The sequence below is a fragment of the Protopterus annectens genome, chromosome 8.part1 (genome assembly GCF_019279795.1).
Source record: "Protopterus annectens isolate FY-2018-M chromosome 8.part1, PAN1.0, whole genome shotgun sequence".
In the NCBI taxonomy this organism is placed as follows: domain Eukaryota; kingdom Metazoa; phylum Chordata; order Ceratodontiformes; family Protopteridae; genus Protopterus; species Protopterus annectens.
The window spans coordinates 373,116,212-373,140,918 of NC_056742.1; the positions used below are offsets into that span (position 1 = coordinate 373,116,212).

General features: G+C 39.5%; 1 protein-coding gene across 1 annotated transcript in view; it reads left to right on the plus strand.

Annotated features, from left to right (window-relative positions):
* The window catches only part of ABCC12 (ATP binding cassette subfamily C member 12), a 1,155,696-nt gene that overhangs the window by 148,140 nt on the left and 982,849 nt on the right, over positions 1–24,707 (plus strand). Inside the window, exon 2 of the mRNA XM_044081948.1 lies at positions 21,341–21,467. Coding sequence (XP_043937883.1) covers positions 21,341–21,467 — 127 coding nt within the window. The remainder of the gene's footprint in view (positions 1–21,340; positions 21,468–24,707) is intronic.

Consider the following 24,707-nt stretch of genomic DNA (forward strand, 5'->3'; position numbering starts at 1 on the left):
ATTTGGGTTTTAGTGAGTTTAATTATAAGATTATTATATTTAAGAGATATATATGGGATTTAGAATTTAGTTGAAGGCACTTATATGGATAGTAACATGTAAGTAGTGCTGTAGAGGTCAGGGGCAATTCTGATGTTAGCATGTAGTGTTTGTTGGAATAGTGGACTAGTAGTGGTGTGGGAGGTATGGTAGTGTGTAGCTGGAATTGTTGGGATGTTAGTTGGGTATGAAGAGGGTGAGGCTAAGTGTGGGAAGGGATATAAGTTAAAGGTGTATGATGTGGGAAGTGGTAGACATTGCAATGGAAGAAATGGAAGGGGTAATTTGTGGAAAGTTAAAAGGGAAAGAAATACAGTAGAAAAGGTAATATAGAGGGGGAGAGAGAAGCAGAGAGTGCAGTTAAGAAGGGAGATAGTGGAGGTACTAATAGAGTGTGGTTGTGAGTAGTGGAAAGTAGGGGGAGAAGAAGCACAACAATATGGCAGAGTGTTATTAAGATGTGATGGGGTATCAGAGGTGCAGGGAGTGTATGGCAGTGAATGATAAAAAGAAGAGTGTAAAGGAAGGAGTGGGTGAAGAGAGGTAAGGGAGTGTGTTTAGCTGGATAGAGGGTAAGTATAAATTAGGAATAGGCTATACTACGCGGAAGAGTATAGATAAGACGTGATAAAAGTATTAGATAATTGGCCTGTTGAGTGTAAGTGAGAAGAAGTAGGTAAAGATATAGATGTTTAGGGTAGTATTAGTGATTAGAAGTGATGGGGGTAAGAGATTTGTCCTGGTATGTGACTGGATGTGTGAGGTAAAGGGTGTGGCTAGATAGAGAAAAAGGTAGTGGGGATGGGTGGAATTTGGGAACAGGGTAGGGAAACTGAGAGAGCCTGAGCGCAATGAGGGTGAACAGAGCAGAATGACCCAGAGCACGCAGAATTTAGAAAAACAATCACTGAATTCATAAGTTGAAGGTACGGCTGAGTTTTGTATTAAATCTGAAAGCATGAAGTAGGGCAACTTCTGGTAAGGAATTTAAAAAAAAAGCAGGAGAGGTGGTGTACCAAAAGGCAAAATGGATAGTATTGCAGCAATGAGTAGTAAGTTATTTAAAGTTAGCATTAAGGGTAAAATTATGGCAGGGAAAAGGTATGGATGTATGCTAGCTGCAGTCCACAAACAGATTACATGCAACAAGTAGGAGATAGTGACATACTCTGAACTTGACTGATTATTTCTGGATTAAATTGGAAGTGATTGTTGATTCAGGCTTTGTAGAAGAGGGTTCTGCACAGTTCTCTTTGCAGGTGAATAGTGTTGAACTTGACTATTTATTGCGGGATTAAATTGGAAGCAATTGTTGATTCAAGTTTAATCTCATGTAGTGACACTGGGTGTGACTCTTTATAGCTAAGATAGAGCTTTTTTGAATTTTTAAGGCCACCAAGCCAGCACCTGGCCCAAGGCAGCTGTCTACGTCACTTTGTGCTGGATCTGACTCTGGCTATCCTCATTATGATAAGCACCAAATACAACAAAACGGCACATGGATAAGATGAGGAGGAAATCTTACTGGTGGCAAATAATGTGGTTTTAGCTGGTGCTGCAAATGGAAGTTCCTTCTGAATAACTTGGGTGTGAAAATATCCATAAAAAATGAGGGGAATGTCTTTACAGTGGTTATTCAGTTTAATAAGCTTATACATATGGCAAACTGGAATCTTTGGAATATAGCAGTAAAAAAGAGAATATGATGACTGGATAATAAGCATCATCCACTGGAGTACACAGAATTTGACGTTGAAGAATGGTGTGAATGGATTAGAAGATGAAAGAGGAAGTGCTGGGCTGTTCCCTCCCAAAGTCATTATAGCAGAAGGAAAATTGTTCTTGAATAAGGAAAATGCTCTTCCTCAAAAAATATCTTATTCAGAAGGTTTATTTATGATTCATACCTGGCTGTACCTATGTGAATCTCATTCGAGAACATCAGTACATTTAAATTCATTAATCTCATTACATTGTTTGCCAACATTCAGCTCCCTATGTGACCTTATTTATAAGAGTAATGTCCACCTCTAAATAGCCTACCGAGTCAGCTGTCTACTCCCTACTAAATCAAGAGAAGCCATAGCAACATGTGTACTAATGACACTACTTGAGTACAGCCTCCCTTTATATGATGTTGCTTTTTTACTGAATCAACAGAGATGTTTTAATAGTGCCAGTTTAAGCTTTTGGATTACATGTGCTGACTTCTGGAGCTATTAGGTTGTCAGTGACAGGTACAATGCTTTAATACCAGCCTGTGTTCATAGTACAGTAAAGACAACAGAGTTTATCTGCCAGTGATTAAAAGAAGTGCTTTAGAAAAATAACTGCTTTGAAAAAAAAAAAAACCTCAGTGCACAGCTTCAGTGCTTAGACATATGATATCAAATGACACAGATGCCCGAGACAGACAGAGAGAGAGTGGGAGAGAGAGAGAGAGAATATGAGATAAAGTATTTACATGCTTATCTGAATTTTTGCTCAAACCCACACAGTAGAATTCTTTAACTTCCATCAGATAGTTGAAGTATTTTAAGTGATACACTTAAAACTTATCAGAGAGAAAAAACACAGCAGTCATCATGCTCATCATGACACCTGTTTCAAAGTAAATCATGCAGAGATGGGGTAGAAGTGCACTTTCAGCCAGAGGGAAAATAGTTGCAATTTATTAGAATGCTTTAGTGAGAAATATGTATAAAACAGTTAATGTTTGTAGAGGCTGTGACTGTGCTGCAATTTTGCAACCAACATGAAGTATCAGTGAAATAATATGGTAGCTTCAGATATGCAAATGCCCCTAAGTTTTGTATCTGGATGTGTGCAAACAGAAAGTCTAACCCTCTATAAATAAATCAATGAAAGAAACATGCTGTTATGTGTGCAGAAATGATACAGAACTGCAAACTTCTTTTTATGTAACAGAAAGGAAAACAGAGCTAATAAGTATGTACCTCATAACAGTTAAATTTCCCACATGACTTTAACCGATTTTGCATATATTCAGCTCTATGTGTCTCCACAATACAATGGTAGTACTGACCCCATACCTTTATCAGTGTGTTGAATATTAGTGCAGCACAGACTGTCAGTGCATATGGATGCAAACATTAAAATTAGAACTGTAGTTTATTGTTTATCAGAAGGCTGTCAGCTTGAGAAGACATGGTTGACAGACCACGCTGATTTACTGGAGATGGTCTTCACCTGTCTCCTCTAGGCTTTTGATACTGAGAAAGATGCTTGGTTCCTCATAGCACCTTTCTAAAGCAATGTCAACACAACACAAAATCTACTTGAAACAAACTCAGGGTTCATAAGTTCATAGGTAGGTACTAGGCTATCGGCCCAAGGGCCTAACTAAGCCTAGCTAACAAGGTTCCCTGGCTTACGCCACCCAAGAAAGTTATTTTCCTGTGCCACTGTCGAGCAGAGCCACAGAAGTGATCCCCGGGGTGTATTTCCTATTTCCCATCCACTCATCAAGATTTTTTCTTGAAGAGTGCTAATGAGGAACTTTGCTTGACATAGATGGGTAGCTTGTTCCAGAGTATGGGAAGTCTCTGGGACAGGAATCTATCCCTCCAGCATGTCCTGTTTATTGTGGTGACAAGGTTAGGTCCCTAGAGCATGTAGCTCAAAGGGATTGGGATTTCTTTAGGTGTAGCATATCCAACAGCTCTGGATTTGACATAGCTTTATATGTTAGACAGAGATCACCTCAGAGTAGGCGATATGCTACGGAGTAAAGCTGGAGTTTTTTGAGGCGGTCAGTGTAGGGCATCTGCTTGAGGCCAGTAATCCTCTTTGTGAGGTAATTCTGTGGTCTTTCCAGCTGCTGCAGATATTTTGTGAGGTACATTCCAAAAGGGGCATTGTACTCTATAATGGGTCTAATGAGTGTCGAATAGAGGGGAACAATGACCTCTTTTTTCCTGGATGAGAACCCTTTTGTGATGAGGTGTGCCATGTAGAAGGACTTCCTGAGTAATGTGGCGATGTGATTATCAAAGAAGAGACTACTATCCACCTGGGTCCCAAGGTCTCTTATCACACACGAATACACTCTTATACGCATAAATACACAAAATCATACTCGGAGGCTCTAAATAAAAACCTGCAAAAGCATCAGAGAGCTCCAAAGCAGACACCCACAAAACCTGCACCTCCCGTCACAAACCAGACAACTCATAAAACACAAAATCAATGTGCCGCACAATCACAGCCCTTAATGTGAAATAACATACCTAACACACTAGTAATAGGCGACTCAATAGTCAGGCACACTGATGCCCCACTAACTAGGCTGGACAAGGAGAAGTTTACTGTTAGCTGCCTATTGGGAGCCAGAATCCGCCACATAACACAAGCACTCAGGTCACTCCAGAACAAGTACAAATATGACTCTGTCATTGTTCATGTTGGTGTGAATGACCTGAAATGTACCTCCCTGGACTACATAAAAAGAGACATGGAAGAGCTCTCTGATCATGTAGCCCAGGCAGGTATGACCCTGACCCTGAGTAGCATCCTGCCCTCACCAAGAATGATACCTCAGTATAAAGAAAAAATGATCAGTTTCAACAATTGGCTAAGCTTCTGGTGTCATTCAAAGAGGATCCAGTGTCTGTCAGCCTGGGATGACATGCTCGACAAGCCGCATTGCTTCACAAGAGATGGATTGCACCTGTCACCCCCTGGCTTTCGAATACTGGCCAAGGCTTGTTCTGCCCCCATAGTGCCTTTTTTAGGCAAGGCTCAAAATTCAAACCCACCACCGTAAACAGCACAAGTAAAAAAATAAGGGTTATGCTACTCAACGCCAGGAGTTTAAATCTCAAAATGCATGTGCTCAAAGCACTTCTAAGTATGGAGAACATCGACATCTGTGCAGTAACTGAAACCTGGTTCAAGGCTCCAGAGAACACTCCAGCAATACTGGGCTACAACTCATACCACACATTTCGGCCACAGAACACGGACCGAAACACAAAAGGAGGGGGTGTATCCATATTCATCAAGGATATTCACACCTCCAGGTTAGTGGCGCAGCATGATACCTCTGAGATCATCCATGTGCAACTAACATCGGGCAAATCTGCAATGCAAATTGTGGCCTGCTACAGATCACCACCATGACCCAGGACCACCACTCTGCCTTTCTGGAGACACTGGAAAACATGAAGGTCCTACAGAACACCCTGATATTGGGCGATTTCAATTACCCTACCATTAACTGGGAAAACTCCCAGACTCAGCGCTTCCTGGAATTTATCAACTCAAATACCCTGAATCCGCTGGTAAACTCCCCTACCAGAGGCCACAACATATTGGACCTGGTCATCACCAACATGGGCGACAGGTGTTCTGTACTGGAGGTCAACCCATCACTGGTTAGATCAGACCATAAACTAATCACCCTGGATGTCCACACCCCACCACAACCCCCAACCAAGGAAACCACAGTGAAAACTTTTTTAAAGCAAACTTCACCTTACTTAAGACAGAGGTGGTAAGTTTCACAGCCCCCACGCTAAAGGATAACAGTGTCCAAGATGCAGAATCCTTTACAATTGCACTCTATGAGCACCTACAAGGATGCATGGATCATGCCATCCCTAGCAAGACCAAGACTCACTCCCCTAAGAGAAGGAAACCAGTCTGATGGACCCCTGCCATAAACAGGTTATACAACAGAAGGAGGAAACTAGTTCAGAAAAAAAGCAAATCCCCAGAAGAAAAGACATCCCTGATCAGTATCAGTAAGAAACTAAGGTCCCTCATAAAATCATCCAAGGCTAACTTCAAAAGAAAAATAGCCAAGGATTCAAAAGATAACCACAAAGCCTTCTTTAGCTATGTCAAGAATCTAAGTGGCAACTTGCAGATATGCTCTGAGCTAGTGCAAAATAGCACAAAATATACTGAACCTACTGATATTGCCAACATCCTGGCAGATAGATTCAGTGCAAATTTCACCTCCCTCTCACCTTCAAAAGGGCCCACAACAATACCGGAAAAGTGTAGTGTCCCGGAAATCACAGAAGCACAGGTGAAAACAGCCCTTTAAAAAGCCAAAAACACAGCATCGATGGGGCCAGATGGTGTCCCAGGCTGCGTCTTGCAAGAACTACAGAATGAACTAACCCCCCACCTAAACACGCTGTTCAACCTCAGCCTCTCCACAGGATACGTGCCCATAGAATGGCACACAGCAATGGTTATTCCGCTCCACAAAGGAGGGGCCACAACTGACCCTGGTAACTATCATCCCATAAGCCTGACTAGCCTGGTCTGCAAGGCTATGGAGCATATCATCATGGAACTCATTAACAAAGACATTGGGAACCTCCAAACACTTGACCCGACCCAGTTCGGCTTTGTTAAGGGCAGATCATGCCTACTAAACCTGGTTGACTTTGTCGAGACAGTCACCAAGGCCATAGACGAGGGAATTGTGGTTCACACAGCCTACGTTGATCTCACCAAGGCGTTCTACACCATTTCTCACTCGGGTATTATAGAAAAACGCACTAGCCTGAGCATAAACCCCTACATCACAAGATGGGTTGCCAACTGGCTTACAGACAGGACTCACACTTTAAGAATAGTGGGCTCCAGGTCCGACTCTAAACCAGTCACAAGTGGTGTTCCGCAAGGCTCGGTTCTGGGACCCCTACTGTTCGGCATATATTTCTCAGAAGTACAGACAAACACAGGAGGACTATGGCTAACCAAGTTCACCAATGACTGCAAACCAGGAGCCATAATTGACTCTCCAGCTGACACGGGCATCCTTCAAAAAGGCCTTACTGAGACAGACACCTGGTGTCAAAGTCATGGCCTCAAGCTAAATGCCAAAAAATGCATAGTCATCCCGTTTGGGAAAAACAAAACACCCACGAATTACCACATAGGTGGCAGCCCCCTTAATACAGAAGAGGTAATAAGAGATCTGGGGACCCAGGTAGATAGTAATCTCTCCTTTGACAATCATATTGCCAAAGTAGTTAGGAAATCCTTCTATGTGGCCCATCTAATTACTAAGGGATTCGCATCTAGAAATAAAAGGTTATAATGCCCCTCTACTCATCACTCATCAGACCCATCATAGAGTACAATGCCCCATTTGGGATGTACCTCACAAAACACTTCCAACAGCTGTAAAGACCGCAAAAGCACCTCACTAAGAGGATTACTGGCCTCAAACATATGTACTATGCAGCCCGACTGAAAAACTCCAGCTGTACTCAGTGGCATATCGCTTACTCAGAGGTGATCTCTGCCTGACTTACAAAGCCATCTCCAACTCAGAATTGTTGGACATGCTCCACCTAAAGAAATCCAAGTCACTGCGAGCCACTCGCTCTAGTGAGCTAAACCTCGCCACAACAATAAATAGAACATGCTGGAGGGATAGATTCCTGTCACAGAGACTCCCCATGCTTTGGAACAAAATTCCTAACTACATTAGGCAGAGCCCCTCACTAACACTCTTCAAGAGAAGACTTGACGAGTGGATGGGTAACAGAAAATACACCCCTGGGATCACTTCATTTGCTCTGCTTGACAGAGGCTCAGTTAATTAATCAATGGGGCGGCGAAAGCTGACACACTCTGGCTAGGCTTAAAAATGCCCTCGGGCAGATGGTCTAGTACCTACCTATGAGCCTATGAACCTACACATTCAGTGTTAAATAGACTGCTGCCTATGTGGTAGTTCATGGGTACAGAGTTTTTAGCAAAGGGGATGACAATCTGAAGCTGTGTTTTAAAAAACAAACTTGATTCTAACAGTTTGTCTTTCTAGAACAGAATGGAAACATACCTGGAGAACTATAAGTCACCTGCATGTGTAACTCAACTGACTTGCAGTAATGTTACTTGAAAGAGAGTGAGTATCAGAGTTCATCTGGGCCCTGTTTTTTTTTTTCTGTATCTACAAGATATGCTACATGCAAACACATTTTTTATTTTTTTTTCTTTGTGTTAGGGAAAAAAATATTACTACATTGGGGGTGGGGTGGTGATTTTTTTAATTGATGCAGTGGAGCCACAATTTACATGAAGGAAGAAATATCCCTAAAACAAAATGCATTGTGCATGTCGCATCCATGATCCTGTGGAAGTGACACTGAGGAATCTGCTGCAGCATGTAAATAGTGCACCATCATCTAGTTTCTACTAGGAGGAGTCATGCTCTAGCAAAACTCCACAATGTCTCCTTGAGGAATAACTGAGCGGCCTTTTGAATCTCCCTTCTATCTGGTCATGCAGTGTTCGAGTTGACAGCCAAAGATAACCAGTAGTACACTTGGACACCCTCCAGCTGTTCTATCAGACTGGATCTTGTAAATGCATTTTCCTGTCAGAGTCATTCCAGCTGGGTCCTCTATGTATCTTCTTGGAAATTTTTCATTTTGTTTCCAGCTTTGATTTTTTACCCTTATCCACAGGCCAATAAGAATATCTACTTTCATAAGTCAAAGACTTCAGGTCACAAACCAGCTTCTTAAGATATGCTGACAAGCAATTATAACTGTTAAACAGATGCTCATATCTCATACGACTGCCTTTTTGGCTTCACTGCATTATTGATTACTTGTGTATCATTGCATTTTTTGAGCCATTTTGTTGAAACTATATTTTAGATTCATAGGTTCATAGGTTGTTAATAGGCTAATAACCACTAGGGTCCTTACAAGTCTAGCTGCACACTCCAAACCATTTGGGTCCTAAATATCATATGGGGGGGTATGTTAGTAAGCAGGTTGCTAAGGATAATACTTTTCATATTGATGGACTTCGTCTATAAAGGTTATGGTGGGCAGACTGGGGGTACATTTACTATTTTCCATTCAGTTGTCAATGTTTTGTTTGAGTAGGCTCAGGGATGAACTTCATTTTAAATGGATCAGGAGCCTATTCCATAATGTGGGGATCCTTTGAGAAACATATCTGTCTCTCCAGCACATACTGTCTATGTCAGAAATGAAGTTCAGATCCCTGGATGTAGTGTTTCCGGTGCTGTTTGTTTGGCACATGTACAACAAATCTCTCAAGGCTGTGTCTGAGGAAGCCCTGTAACCCAGGCAAAGATCCCCTCTCAGCAGTCTGTAGAAGACTTAATACAGTGACACAGACAGAGCCTTTAGGTGATCAGTGTGGGGCAAGTTATTCATGCTCTGAATTTTCCTGGTAAGAAATTTTTGTGGGCATTCCAACTGTTACAAGTGTCTGGTTGGACACATACTAAAGGAGGCATTGTATTCAATGATGGGTCTGATAATGTTTGTGTATAGTGGTACTATAACTTCCTTGGACCGGGATGCCATACCCTTACTTATAAGTTGAGTGACATATCACTGTTTTCTTATTATCTCAGCTGCATGTTGATCAAAGGCCAGATTGCTGTCTATATATGGTCCCAGATCCCTTACTACTGGATCGACTCTTATTGGCATTTTATCAATGGGATTAATTAATTTGCATTAAGAGTTTTCCAAAGATCATTATAATGCATTTTTTGGCACTGTGTTTTAGGACGTGGCTTTGGCACCAGTCATTTGTCTGTGTTAAATCCACTTGCAAGATGTTTGTGTCTTGAAGGAATCCATAACAACTCCCAATTTACAGTCATCTGCTACCTTGGTGAGTTGGAGGCCTTTAACATTAGCCTTGACTTCTGAGAAGTAGATGCCAAATTTAGTGACCGGCATCTTGGTAGAGGTGGTCTCACTGATTCTGACTTCTTGGGTCATTTCTGTGAGCCAGTTGGCAATCCAGTGAGTTATGCAAGGGTTTACACCTAGCTCAGAGAGCTTGTCAACAATCCCTGAGTGGGCTATAATATCAAATGCCTTAGCCAGATCTAGATACACTGCATGTCCTGTTTTACTCTTGTCCATTGCCTTGGCACCTCTCAAAGAAGTATACCAGATTAAATAGGCATGATTTTCTTTAACAAAGACAAATTGGGATGGGTCCAGTCTCTGTAGGTTGACAATGTCCTTATTTATCATTAGGCTTGTTAGACTGAAGGGTCTGTAGTTCCCTGGGTCTGTTGATGGTCCTCCCTTGTGGAGGAAATAACTGTTGTGGTCCTCCATTCACTTGGAATATAGTCTGTTTCAAGGCTATAGATGAGTGCCTCAAGCGGTCCTGATAGGTCATGTTTTGGAGTGTTCAGGAGGCAACTGGGGATGTTGTCAGGACCCATGGAGGTGATGTTCCTGGCTTTAGCGAGTATGGCCAGCACCTTGTGTCTGCTGATAGATGGGGGAAGTATGTTGGAGGGTCTTCACCTGGTGGAGCTGGGGGGTGAAGTTTGAACTGAATTTACCTGATCTGTGTAGGTCCCTCTGTTCTTATAGGTGGATTTGTTGGACTTAATTAGACCTCTTAGTTTCTTGTTTAGTTATATAAGAGAGCACTTGTCTTTAAGTAATTGCTTTTCCTGATTTTGGCCATAGAGTTTCCTCTTTTATTATATACAGTGTTTTGGTTTGGATTCCACTAGTGTGATTTGTTTTTAGTGTTTGCTTTGGGTTCATTTCTGGTAGGTACGGCAGCCTTTTTGTAGCCATTCACATATTCATATAGTGACTCTTATAATAATTTTTCATAGGTAGTTGTGGTCTTGGGGTTGGGGGGAATCTTGAACTTTGAGAAAGTGTCACTTAATAGGAAGCAGTTTGCCTTTTAATAGTTCATAATTGTTACTGGTTTAGCTGGATTTTCTGGGATGATTTTTACTTCAAATGAGACAGCTTTGTGATCCAACCTCACTAGTGATGACATGACATGGGGGGGGGGGCAGGTGCAACCCATCCTTGGTAAAGCAGTGTGGTCTTTTGACCATGTTCTCCCAGACTGACAGATATTTGATTCCCCTGGAGTGACACCAAAAACTAAGCCAATTATTAATGATTAATTATTTATTTTAATAATTAATAATTAATCATTAATAATTGGCTTAGTTTGTGTTCATACCGTGGCATCATCTTTTGTGAAGATAGAATTCTGCTCGTTGCAAGTCTCATACCTATATTCTAAGAGATCTCTGCCTGCGGCTTCGGGCGTGATAACACCCCTGGGCAGACATTAATTACACATTAACAAACACCCTGTTGGGCATTATTGCTTACTTATTGTGGATTGTTTTCTGACAAGGGAGATGATGCATTCCTGAATCCACGTTGTACTGTGAATGTAAAGCAATTTCTTAGAATACGTTCTCTTAACTTGTATTCATCTTTGAGAACTCTTATAATTGGGGCAATACAGACTGGGGATATTGCAAGTGCTGATTTAAATATTTCAATCCTGCACAAGAAAACCATTTGAAGAAATGGGAAATTTAAAAATAGATGCATTAGTAAGAAAATGTTTCTGTTTTTATCCTTGTATTCAAAACTAGGGGGATTGTAGGTCATCATTATTTCCTTTTTGTTATCAGTGGCGCTGACGCACTGATTGTATAAAGTGCTGTTTGAAAACAATGTATCATTGAATAAGAAATATACTTCACCTAGAAAGCAAGACAATTAAATATCTCAAGAGTTAGTTCACTAAAAGGTTTTTTGAATCCCAAATCAAATACAACAATGCAATGTTTTATCTTTAATTCTCACATCATAAAAGCTAACACAATTTTCATTGAATATATTGGTGAGATTAGGCCAAGGCTGCAGTGATGGAAAACACTGGAAGAAGTACTGCAAGGCAGACATATCTGTGTTTGCATAGTAACATGATTGAGGTACAATTTGATAAAAAGGACCTAGCATTCAAAAATGCATTTGAAGTGATTCAGTCATGGAAGCCTCTCACAGTAATGTACTGACCTAAGTAATTATGTAACAAAAGTATATATCAGGAAGGTGAAAATGTATGATATAACATTGTTCAGGTTACACAGACATAATTTACAAAGCAAATAAATATGGTTAAAGCATGTTAAACAATATAAGACATCAACAACAAAATTACTATGATTTAAAAAATGAGTAGTGCTAAAATAGTAGATTGTTACATGGAAAGATAGTATTCGAATGGCAAACTATCGAAGAATGGCTATTGCTACATCTTACACAGTCCTGTACTTTTATGCTGGCGCTGTTAGCTGCCTCATGCACGTCTGATTAATTGTAAGGCTCTTTATGCGGCACATACCTCTCAGCTGTTCAGATTTTTGTAGAATGCCGACTTTTTTGCATCATTGTTTTGGTCTGTTCCTAATAAAATCTGTGTTTTTTGGCAAACCACTGAGGGTTGAAGTCACTAAATAATTGCATACATTTGAGTTTCAGACTTTATAGCCTTCAGAAAATGCATGTTAATACAAATCCTGTTATTCCAGCAATTTTCTAAGTTCACAAGAACAATATTTAAAATCTGTCCCTATTTTTGGGCCTTCTTACCCCATTATTTTAGGCTTTGTCCAGATTTCTTGTGCTAAGAGTTTGAGAGGCATGATGTAGCACCTTCCTTGAAATTAGTACTGCACAGGAGTGCAGTCCTTATCCATGAATCTCAGTCTTTGTCTGACAAAGTGCTGTACATGAACATTTATCTATTTATAAGGTCAATTTTATTTTAAATAATGGTAAATTATTAAAAGTGGCCAGTACTGTATTGGAACCACCTTCTCTCTCTTATATTGACTTGAATATTTTGCTGAAAAAAAATCTGTCTTCCTTAGAGTCTGCACCTACAGTGGACTTGAATTATCTTTAATGGAAATCATTGTTTTTGATAGCAGTCATTTAGGAAAATGGATGCTTGAACTGCAGGTTTTAATGTGTAAACCTCCACATGTAGGATTCCATAATGAGAGGTCATTAAAAACTAATCTCATGTTTATGCCAAAGGTAGGTTCTGTTATTTGCTTGAATCAGTTAATTAAGTTATCAGTCTTTTATTCTAGTTACTAATGAGCTGGAGAAAATTTATCTCATAATTTACATCTTCACATATAATTAATAAATTATAAATTATACGAAGAACTCATTCTTTCAGGAAATCGAATCAGCTCTAGCCAGGATTCAGACTCACTGCAGTACTCTGTAAGGCTTTTAGAGTTAGTAGTCAATGCACAGTGACAGAGGAGGTAATTACATTTAGCAATAACTCAAGGATGGGTATGGTTAACGACAAAGTTGGCTTTCCTTGGTCAAGAAGGTGAACTAAGCATTACCTTCACCCAGCCATAGCTTATTGGTACTGTACAACTCTATTATTTTTGTATAGTGCATAATTGTTATTAATTTTTTAATATTTGTTTTGGTGTTTCACTTGTGTGTTCTTCATCTTATTTTGCAAAGAATATTTCTCTACACGTATTTTGTTTTAATATTACACTGCTGTTCATCATACCTGTTTGCTTTATGCTACATCCTAGAGAATCCACAAGGGGCTTTCATGCTTCTTACACCTGTGTAATTATTTGTGTGTAATTATTTGTGTGTAGTTATTTGTGACTCAAGTATCTTGTTATCTATGTGAATGAACCAGAACATTTAAATTCTGATTTTTGGTATAGCTCAATTTTTTCTGTTGCACTTTTAGCCCAGCCTGTTACTGTACCATATATGTGTGTGTGTATATATATATATATAGAGAGAGAGAGAGAGAGAGAGAGAGTGATAATTACATACCCTCAAAAATCTGCTCACAACATGGACTGCAAATCCAGAGCAAAGATTAAGTAATCAAACAAGCTTGTGAAGCTCACAGAAAGCTTTGCTTCCACACCGTTTCTGAGAGATTAAATAGTTCTTGACTGACTTGTTATTTGCTCTTTCCACCTTTTATAAGGGAATGTACATAGCGAGAGACTACAGGTGTTCACAGTCATATAGAAAGTAGTTTTGTAATTCATAAGTGTAGAGAATAGAGAGATGGTGGAGCCAAGATCCCAAAAATATAAGTATAAATGTCAATAAAGAGACTTGTAGGCTGGAAATTAAAATACATGAAATTTATTACAAAACACAGATTTAGGTAAGCGCTTTCGAGGCAATCCTCTTCTTCAGACCTTAATACAGAAATAAATTAACACACAAGGTTTAAATAAAACCAATAACCAATAAAAATTCTTTAAAAATCAGTGACACAACCCTCTTTTTTTCAAGAGAGGTTTTAAAGATACAGTACTGTTAAGACCAAGTGATAAGTAAGCCTTAAAGTCCACTATCCGCTTTAATTCAGCATATTCGGTTTCATTGTTAGTATCGCCTTCTCTAAGGCTCACATTCATTTTTTGCAAGACCAAGAATTGTGCTGATCACTGCAGTCTAAGACATGCTTAGCTAATGCATTAGTAAGTTTGCTGTTCCTGATATCATTAAGATGTTCTATCACCCTTTCCTTCATAGTTCTATTGGTTTTACCAATATAGAATGCACTACAAAGATTGCACTTCGCAAAATACACAATGTTTTTAGTAGAACAATCTGCATAAAATAGAAACTCTACAGGTTTCTGATGTACAGGGTGTAAAATCATGCAGGTGGACCAAATGTTGTTGCATATTCTGCAGTTACTACATGGGAAAGTCTATGTTGTGAGACAAACCTGTCACATGTTTTTTTATGTTTATAACAGAGTTCCTTTTTCAAATTCTTGCTATTTTTAAAACTAAAACTGAGTGTAAAAACAACAACCCAGCTAATCTTGGGGTCAGTAAGAAGAATGGACCAGTTCTTTTTAATGATGTCACATGTCTTGTAGACATCATTGGAAAAAGTAAGACATAGCCTATTGACAGGTAGGGTAGGGTAACCGACTATACCAACAGTTTATGGTCTTCCAAAAGTGCACAAGGACACACGTAATCCCCCGCTTCGACCCATCGTATCAGGAAGAGGTTGGCTCATGGAGCTCATGTCTATATATGTAGAAAAACAGCTAAGGTTTGTGTTGAATAAGATAACTACTGTCCTTCATGACAGCAAACAGTTTTTAGAACACCTTTATGACTGGGCTGAGACTCAACAAGCTGTAAATTTAAGTGATGTGATTTTTGTTACTTTGGACTTGAACTCTTTGTTCAAGGTTATCCCCAATGATGAAGGGATTGAGAATGTCAGGCAGTTCCTTATCAAGGAGAGCAATTTCAGCAATACCAAAATTAATATGATATGTGGTCTTCTAGACTTGATTTTAGAGAACATTTTTTTTTTGTTTCAAAGAGAGTTCTTTCTTCAAAAAGTGGGAGTTGCTATGGGCACGGCATGTGCCAATACATATGCCAATATTGTTTTGGCCAATGGAAGAAAGAAATGGTGTATACCTCTGACATGTACAAGCAGCACATTATGTTTTACAAACGTTTCGTGGATGACATCTTTTTTTGCTTGGCATTTGCTAGCCAGAGTCCCTTAGTGTTGGCCTGTACTTCAGAGAAGTAGATGAGAAACAAGAGTGGTCCCAGGACATGTATGAGAAGATCTGTGACAGTCAGGAATGGCTATGGGAGAAGGTAAGAGAGTGGCATTGAATTGAGAGAGATGGCAACAATTGGCACGACACCCCCACCCCATGTAAAACAATGGTCAAAAGGGGGGTTGATGATGATGATGATGATGATATATCATTACATGTCACCGCCACCACCTCTACCTGACATATGGGGGGGTTTATGCTATATAACAGATGTGGGGATAAATAGGACATTGAATAGCCATACAATACCCCATATTTCTTGAGATGGCCATGACAAATATCTTCCAAGCATAAAACAGGAAAAATGCAACACTATCCACTTCTGTATTACTTTGCTATACCCTTCAGTGTGATGTTTTCTAACCTCTGCTTCCCAGGTACCGAGATCTTCAGGTTTACTAGTCCTCAGGTCATCATAACAATGCCCACACTATTCTCCTATCCTGGTGATGCCTGTGGCCAGCTTCTCAGCCAGGTCATATCATGCATCACTTTTTTGAATGCAGCATCACAGGGATCCAGACAATCTTCCTTGAAATGATCATTAAGGAGAGGGAGCATAACATCCCCCTCTCTCTTCATGCACAGTGCAGGAGGTCCCTGGCAGGCTCCAGAAGGATCTGACATTCTCCCAAATTACCTGTAAAAAATGGTGTCACTTTTAAAAGGAACAAAAAGTATTTTGATGTGATTTCTGAATCATGGGTAGTGCAATGTGTTTCTGCAAAATAGCATGGCACTCAGAGATACATATATCCAGCATGACTCCCAGAGCCACTAACTGTCAGGGGAAGTATAGGCAGAAAACTACTTCCAGTCATAGATGCATGGCAGCAAAATTAGGTGCTTCATAGACATTCATGCAGTCTGACCTAATGTTCCTGCCTGTTGCACTAACAGGTATAAACTTCCATTGTTTTAGCACTGCATCACTGTGTTGTATGCTAGGTTGTGCAGTTTTAGGAAGCTATAGTGAATAATTGGGGAAAGGTATTAGGATGACCTTCAGACAGCCCTTAAGAACCAAGAGTTCTCTCACACTGTATTGTTAGCAGTGTTTGACTTCCTAAGGATGAGCACCCTTGCAGTGGTATTCACATTATGAAAGGCTAATTATGAGAATTTGTGTGCTAGCATGTGCATATTGTAAGCAGGTTGTGCTGGCAACAAGGTAGCTATCCTTGTACATGTCTCTCCCAACATACAGTGGGTGTATGGCCTATGAAATCTGTATTGGAGCCATTGGTGGTAAGTGCATTAGTCTTGTACCAAGACATATGTATATCCCCTACAGTACCAAGGCATGGTTGTACCAGGTCTATATTAGATCACCGAGCACTTAAAAAAGCGAACGGTGATTAATCGACCCTATGTAAGCAAAAGCTTCCTAGGGAAAAAAATTGCTATTCCAACAACAACAACAACAACAACAAAAGAAAAACATACTTTAAACATTACATTAACTGGGGGGGTTTGCCCCCCACATCCCCCGATGTGGGGGGCTGTGACCCCACACCCCCCTACTTAAATATACCAACTTTGAGACTGCACTACAGTGGCGAAAACGGCAAAGTAATGAAGCGGCCAAGCAAATTCTTTCCCAGGGAAAGAATTCACTTAAAAGTCACTTCGATATTTTGCCGTTTCAGGCTTTTGAGTTCGACCAAGACACATTTGAAAGATTGAGTCTTCGGTCTTCTAATAGGGAACCGGCTGTACCAATGGCATTTAACAAGGTATCCCATAATCATGGCTGAAGGGATGACTGACTTACCCAATGAGTACATGTAGGTCTTAACAATGTGGATGGACCTTGTGTGGAGTCTAATGTGCAACTACTATACGTCTCCTATTAATCCATACATATGTTATATAGCATATCTCCATAGTTTGCCCTGTGAATTTAGCAAGGCATACCCTGGTTTATGGTTTATCTGTAACTGTCATTCTACATGTCCTAGTACTATGCCATCTACTGCTCAATGCCATATATTCACAGACGTCTGCATCTAAAGAAGATAGGATGTACATCGGAGGCTGACTAATTCTAGCCCTGCTGAAAATGATGTTCTCTTACAAACACTTATGATACATAAGCTGCATGTGTTAGGGAGAGGAGGTCATAACCAGTCTTTATGGAACCAGGTGAGGCAGAGAAACGTCCATGACATAAATGCCATCTGTGGTTTAAATCATACATTACACCTGTGGTGTAAGCATGGTGCAGACACTATACCAAGCTAAAGATATGTGGTGTGGGTGACCTGGGAGCAGCACAATGACAGAGCCAAACAAGCTTTTCATGTTCACACTGGGGAAGAGTGGTTCAGAGATCATCCTCTGGAGTAGTGCACAATAACTTCATAATGCATCTACTTCATGTTTCTCAGCAGAAGATGCACCGAGTTAGTTCCATGTTCAGCATTGTTTCTATACCAGTGCTGCACATGCAGACTGAGGGCTGACCACATTATGCATTCCTTTTGTTTTTTATACAAACATCAGGTATCCAGTCACATCAGGAAAACAGCAAAGGTTAGGTCTGTATAGTACATCTCTGATAAACCTTTAGCATGCATGCCAGAAGGGGACAATTTGGTCATAGATATTCATGCTTATTCTGGTGTGTCATATTCAGATGACAGACCACTGTGATAGTAACACCTGTAAAGGTTAGAACAAGACAGCAGGCTGATGTTGGCACCTGTGCTGTGGCTGCTGTTGCTGCTGATAATACACAGATATGAGTCAGTCCAATGACTCTGTGCCACTGGCTGTCTTCATCCCAGGTGGGCACATATCCATAGCTCAGGCTGAAGGTAGGACCTCACCATAGATGTACCTGAAACTGTTCAGTATGAGCACTCACCATCCTCAGTGGAGGTGTGTCTCTCATACCTCTGATCACCAGCAGTGGTCCTCTACAACTGCTGAAGCAGATGAGCACACCGCGTTTGAGGTGGGTTTGCTCCCTCTGAAGAAACATTATGTTGAGGAACTTGCTGAGTATTCTAGCGATGGATACCTTTGAAATTCCCAGAATGTCCTCAGCTGCTCTCTGAAGTTCCTTGTATGAAGAGTATTAAATGATGTATCATACCTCGGTATCCACAGGTACGGGAAGGCAAACCCACCTTATTGATTGTGCGTATCTGTTTGTGTGTGTGTGTGTGTGTGTGTGTGTGTGTGTGTGTGTGTGTGTGTGTGTGTGTGTGTGTGTGTGTGTGTGTGTGTGTGTGTGTGTGTTTATTAATCTCAGCCGAGGCCTACAAATGTCCCAATCAATTCAAACACAATCCATGACCTCATAACTGAATTTACAATATGTCATCTGTTATCCGTATTGCTCCGAATGGCACCAGATGCCATCTGACACATAATGTTAGGAACCAGTGGTCCTAAAAAATGTCTGAAAGCTACTGCAAGGTTGTTGTTTCTGTTCCAAGTATTGTTGCTATCTGTAAGCCTGACATTTTTGGCTTGCCTTGTCCTTTTATAGTGTGGTGCGGATTGCTGTGACATTTCCTTCACATACAACTGCAAATCATAACTATGTTCACGTCACATGCATTTGCATATCATTAGGATCTCATTCCCCTGCCCAGTGTTATTTCCATCATGTCATCATTTGCATACACCTTTCTTATACATTTGGGTCCCTTGCACTTGGTGCTATAAATTGCTACAAGCCTGTGTCAATTTATGTAAGGTTGATTCTGGCAATGTGTACTAGTGAATTTATCTATGAATCCCAGTCTTTATCTCTTTTGTGAAAAAAAAAAAGCATTTAACTATTACCAAGCAAACATTACAAAAATGTTTGTCACTTTGTATTGCTTTTTGTTACAAAAAGTATAATAAAACACTTCAATACTCACTTTGAGCTCAGTCTACCAGAGCTATAGCTATTTTTTCAGCCACTTTAGAAAAGTTTCTGCTCAATTCATTGTGGTGATTGCAATCTGGACCACTGTTCATATGGTTACTGAATATAACAAACTAGGAGATTACTCTAATGCCAGAACAAGTTCTGGCACAGCTGTGCCATTGAAGGTAATGCAACTGTCCATCACTGTGCCATTGGAGGTAAGGTAACTGTCCATCACTGTGCCATTGGAGGTAAGGTAACTGTCCATCACTGTGCCATTGAAGGTAAGGTAACTGTCCATCACTGTGCCATTGGAGGTAAGGTAACTGTCCATCACTGTGCCATTAGAGGTAAGGTAACTGTCCATCACTGTGCCATTGGAAGTAAGGTAACTGTCCATCACTGTGCCATTGTAGGTAATGCAACTGTCCATCACTGTGCCATTGGAGGTAAGGTAACAGCTCATCACTGTGCCATTGGAGATAAGGTAACTGTCCATCACTTAGGATTTACCTACCCACTGCTTAGTATTCTGCTCAAATATTTTGACTTACTGCTCCAGTAACCCTCCTAGAAATACGAAAGTACACATTTTAGTATCATCATAACAGTAGATCCTCCATCATTTTAGCAATATAAATACCCTTTGCCTCTCCCTTTTAGTACTCAAAATAATGTTAGACAACCTTCTTATTTTATTTTAGTGAATGTATTAATATTGTAATACCTGCATTAATTGTTCGTGATCTTATATACTGCAATTTGTTAATCACAATCATATTTCTTTATCTGGGGTTTCTTAACTTGAAGAATTTAGTAGATGCATGCCAGTGATATTTATATAGGAAGCTTGAGTCACTGCCCGAGTTAGTTTGAAACCAGCACTGTTCTATACAGGGAGACAATATAAATATGGAAAAGATACCCAGATGCACTCAGCTTCACTGGTGAGTAAAACTAAAAATGTTATCTTTTATTGCTAATGTTATATTTTATTGTTAAAGCAACCTCCTCCTTAAGGATATGCTGTTATGGTGAGTGCAGTAACAAAACTGCACTTTCTGTAGTGCTACAACTACCCACAAACAAGAACTTGTCCACAAGATGGGAGCCCTGACAAAGAACAGAACAATGCATGTTTATGATTGCCTGACAGTACCATATCTGGCTTTTCATCTGCAATGTTAGGGACAAGGGTTTAAAAATGAAACTAGGAACCTAGTGGGCCAGGCAGAGCTGGGGATACTGAACACCCACTAGTAACTGTTCCAGAATGGAGAGACAAGTCAGTTCTGGAAAGCACTTGTAGGATACCTCACCACGGGGGTTGCAGTATTTAGTGGGGGTCATAGCTGGATAGTGGAAAACAAAGATGTTATAATGTCATTGCATGCATTACCTTTAGATAAACTGCACAGTGATTCTGATCTATTGGCATGGGACCCTTCCTCCAATACTTAGTGTGGCAAAAATGGTTTGACTGCCAAAAGGCAAGCTAGTACATCCAGCCAAGAGCCAGAAAATACAAGAAATATATAATTTATTCTCAAACTCTTGAGAGAAGCAGAATTCTGAGGGCATCACCAGCTAAAATGAAAAGGAAGTAAACATTATACCCACTAAGGTTTTTGAACTATTATTGAAAGGCTGCAACTGATTTAAAGACATAAAACATCTCTTGTAGAACTTATTTTATTGCATTTGAAATCACTGCTGTATATTTGAATACATAGGTCTTATTTTAAGTATTTCTTTTTATAAAATATGATATAAATGCCATTTATACCATACTTTTGACACTAGGTTGCATGTGTGTAAATTCATGCCATAAACTGGAGCTTATATGATGGTTAAAATAAATCTTGCTTTAAAAAGAATTAAAATATAAAATATTACAGAAAATGTTGTTTATGGAAGGTATACACCATGGGAGAAGAAAGCAAACTGTCCTTTAACTTGGGAAAATTTATTTTTGTTTTGTAGAAAACAAAACTACAAATTACATACAGACAAAATGAGCCTCGCATCAAACAAAAATGTTCCTGTCGAACGTTATATTTCTACGAATGTTAAGTCTACAAATGGTACTGGAGCTGCAGGAATTTCTAATGTAAGTAATAACAGACTTCTAAAACAGCATATTTTAGCTGCAGTTTTATTTTTGTATTAAACAAGCTGGTTATAAATACAGTAATATATTTCACTATATAAATTATCTTCATAACTAAGATAAGAAGGCAAATACTCTTTGTACGTCACATGATGAGTGCATATATTAACAGACAGCTGAGAATTAATAGTATTTTCAATAACATAAAAATGTGAAATGATTCTATGTAAGAAAATTAGTCAATTTTACTGTAGAAAAAAAAGGGCTTTTTATAAACAATGTTAGATGACATTGCTGTGATACGTCTTCACTCACCACATTGGTGGTAGCAAACAACAATAACAGACCATCTTATAACAGTCAACATATCTGGAAAGAATGTGATGGTGTCTGAAAAACATGAATTTGGTATGAGAAATAAAACTAATACTCGTCCTATTCTAGGCCAAAGTATGGTCTGAACTACTCCTCAATTAATTAAGCCAAATTCAGTTGCAGGTCCTGATGGCCTCAACTCTTTTTTTTTCATATCAAGAATTGAAACTTAAATTGCACCATGTTTCAAATGCTTATGTCTGCTTATGTTTCAGAAAAGCGGTCAAGGTGATAGTGTAGTCGCAACTGCTAAGAGGCAGATAGTTGCATACTTTTAAGTCTTTTAAGTATGATTGATAATGATCAACACAGTTTCTTGGGTGGTAGGTTCTGTTTACTAGCTCATCTGAATGTCTCTGTTAACCTTGTTGATTCAAAGGGTCTAGGCTTAGTAAAAGACATCATTTATTTTGCTTTAGCAAATATCTTTTGTTCAGTACAGCACTCTGACATACTTAATACAGGTGTCATCCTGACTATATATTCTTGCACAATTAAGTGGGCAGCTAAAAAGTTCAAGAACCATTATCACAGATCTAGAATACATAATAGATTCTCCATGAAAATGATTATTAAAATAAAAGGCATTTCACTATATTCTGTATCGGGGTCAATTCTCTTTAATCTTTGTTGATCTGCTTTCCTAAAAAATGGGAATCTGATCATCTACATTTGCAGATGATACCCAGGTAAGTTTGACTGTAACCAGCTTGCATGGTCACTGTAAAGTACAGGGCTTTCTGGACATCCTCCATGATTTGTGATTGGGTAGTGGTATAGTTTTTAACACAAATGTTGGCAGGTCACTATACTACATCAGATCTGCCTATCATTAGTCCATAGATGGGAAAATATTACCGCTGTTAGACCAAGTAAAATTTGTAGGAGTTATAATTGATTCTACCTTGAAACATGATGGACATTTTATTGGTATTTATACCATCCTATTATGTGGTTTATATGTGATACAATATTAAGCAACCTGAAGTATTAATTACCTTTTACAAGACATTAATCAGAACATATATGCAATAATATGGTTCCCTGTATATTTACATTGTTGGGAATATCAAAAAGGTAGAGAGGAGAGAGAAGTTGTATAACCAATAAGGCACATGACTTACATGGATAAATTACATATTACCAAGGGTAGACTTAATTCTAATATTTAGAGGTTTCAAAGATGTAGTCACATATGTGACTACATAAATGTAGTATATTCACTCTTTTAGTTACTTTTAGGAATAGTAATGTTTATTTATTTATTTATTTGTACATTTGTTAATTTGTTAACCAGGGAAGTACACTGGCCTAAGGACCCTTTTCAACCACAACCTGGGCCTTCAAGGCATTACACAAAGAGTAATACAGAAATTTAAAACAAAAATGTACCACATGACAATAGTTGTGGCATATGCCTTTAGTGCATGACCATGGAAAAAAGACTGAAATCACAGCAGAAGATTGAATTCCAAAATCACTGTTCTCCTTTAAACTTTGTTTTGCAGGCAGAGAATCCCACCACCTCTGCACCCCCCCCAACCTCTGCACCCCCCCCCCAAACTTACATATTCCAACTCCAAGATCACCATACCTCAGAACCTCAGAGAAAAGGGAATATTCTGGAAAATGGCATCTCTAACTTAGTATATGTAAGTCCAATTTTTTGGCCATTCAGTTTCCACACTTCAGGACTTCCTCTAGCGGGTCCTGACATTTCAAGCAGATACCAACTGAACAGTAAGAAAAATGTATTTCCTCTTAAATGCTTAACATTGCCTGTGTCAAATATAAGTCAGATGTTTTCATATATGGGAAGGTGGTAAGAAGTAAAAGAGTGAGAGGAGTACCTGGTACTGGCACGTTTTAATACGGAATTCTATTTGAAAGAAAGATAATCGCTACTAAATTTAGGTGCAAAGATGAGGAGACATTAGAGCATGAAGATTTTGTGAGAGGAAAGGACTGTAGTAAACCAGATACAATAAGGATGGAAAGACAATGGGGTGGGAATAGGGAGGTAGTGGTTGGCTGTAGGGTGTAAGGTAGGGAACAGTAGTGAAGATGGGGAGAAAGAGGAGGTTCAGTAGGCACAGCTTTTAGCACCGTGTTTACATTAGGAATGTTAGCAGAGTCTGGAGCGAGGGGAATTTATCCATGGGGTATGAACGGAACTGCACTATGACCTTTGTTGGAGATTTGTTTCCTGAATCTCTGAAGGTTAGCTTTGACCCTGATGTTTTCTGGAATCAAGTTCTAGGATGTTGGTGCAAGTTTAATATATGAATTTTGATCTTGGTTAAAGTGAATGGTAATCTGTCTAGAAGAACATCATTGGAGTTTTACAGTAAATAGGATGTGCTTCTGATGAGAAGTATGTTGTTTCGAGGGGGACATCGGTTGTCATCAGTTAATGTAAATATGAGTATGCTGAGGAGGAGGGATAACCTTGATTTTCAGATAGTCAGGCAGTGGTATTTATTGTGAGGGCTGACTTGAACAAATATGAGGATTTTATTTTTGGTCTTTTATAATATGTCCATATTCCAAATGGAATGGATAACTAGGGAAGGCCACAGTATAGTTGCAGTAGCAATAAAATTAAGGGAAGTGGATAATCTGTTATCTGTGGGAAGATGAGATAGTTTGTAAGCTATGTTGAGTTGAGTGAGCACTTCATTGACTCGACCCTTTTTGTGATGTAGGAAAGATACAGTTGGGTCAAGTGTTAACCACACCAGAAAAGTGGAAACAGCAAAAGTCTAGATAAAACTCCACAGATTTATTACAGACAGTTAAGCACACTTGTCATTGTTTGGAGGGATACTGTGGAGAAACTGAGTGAATTTTTGGAGTATATTAATG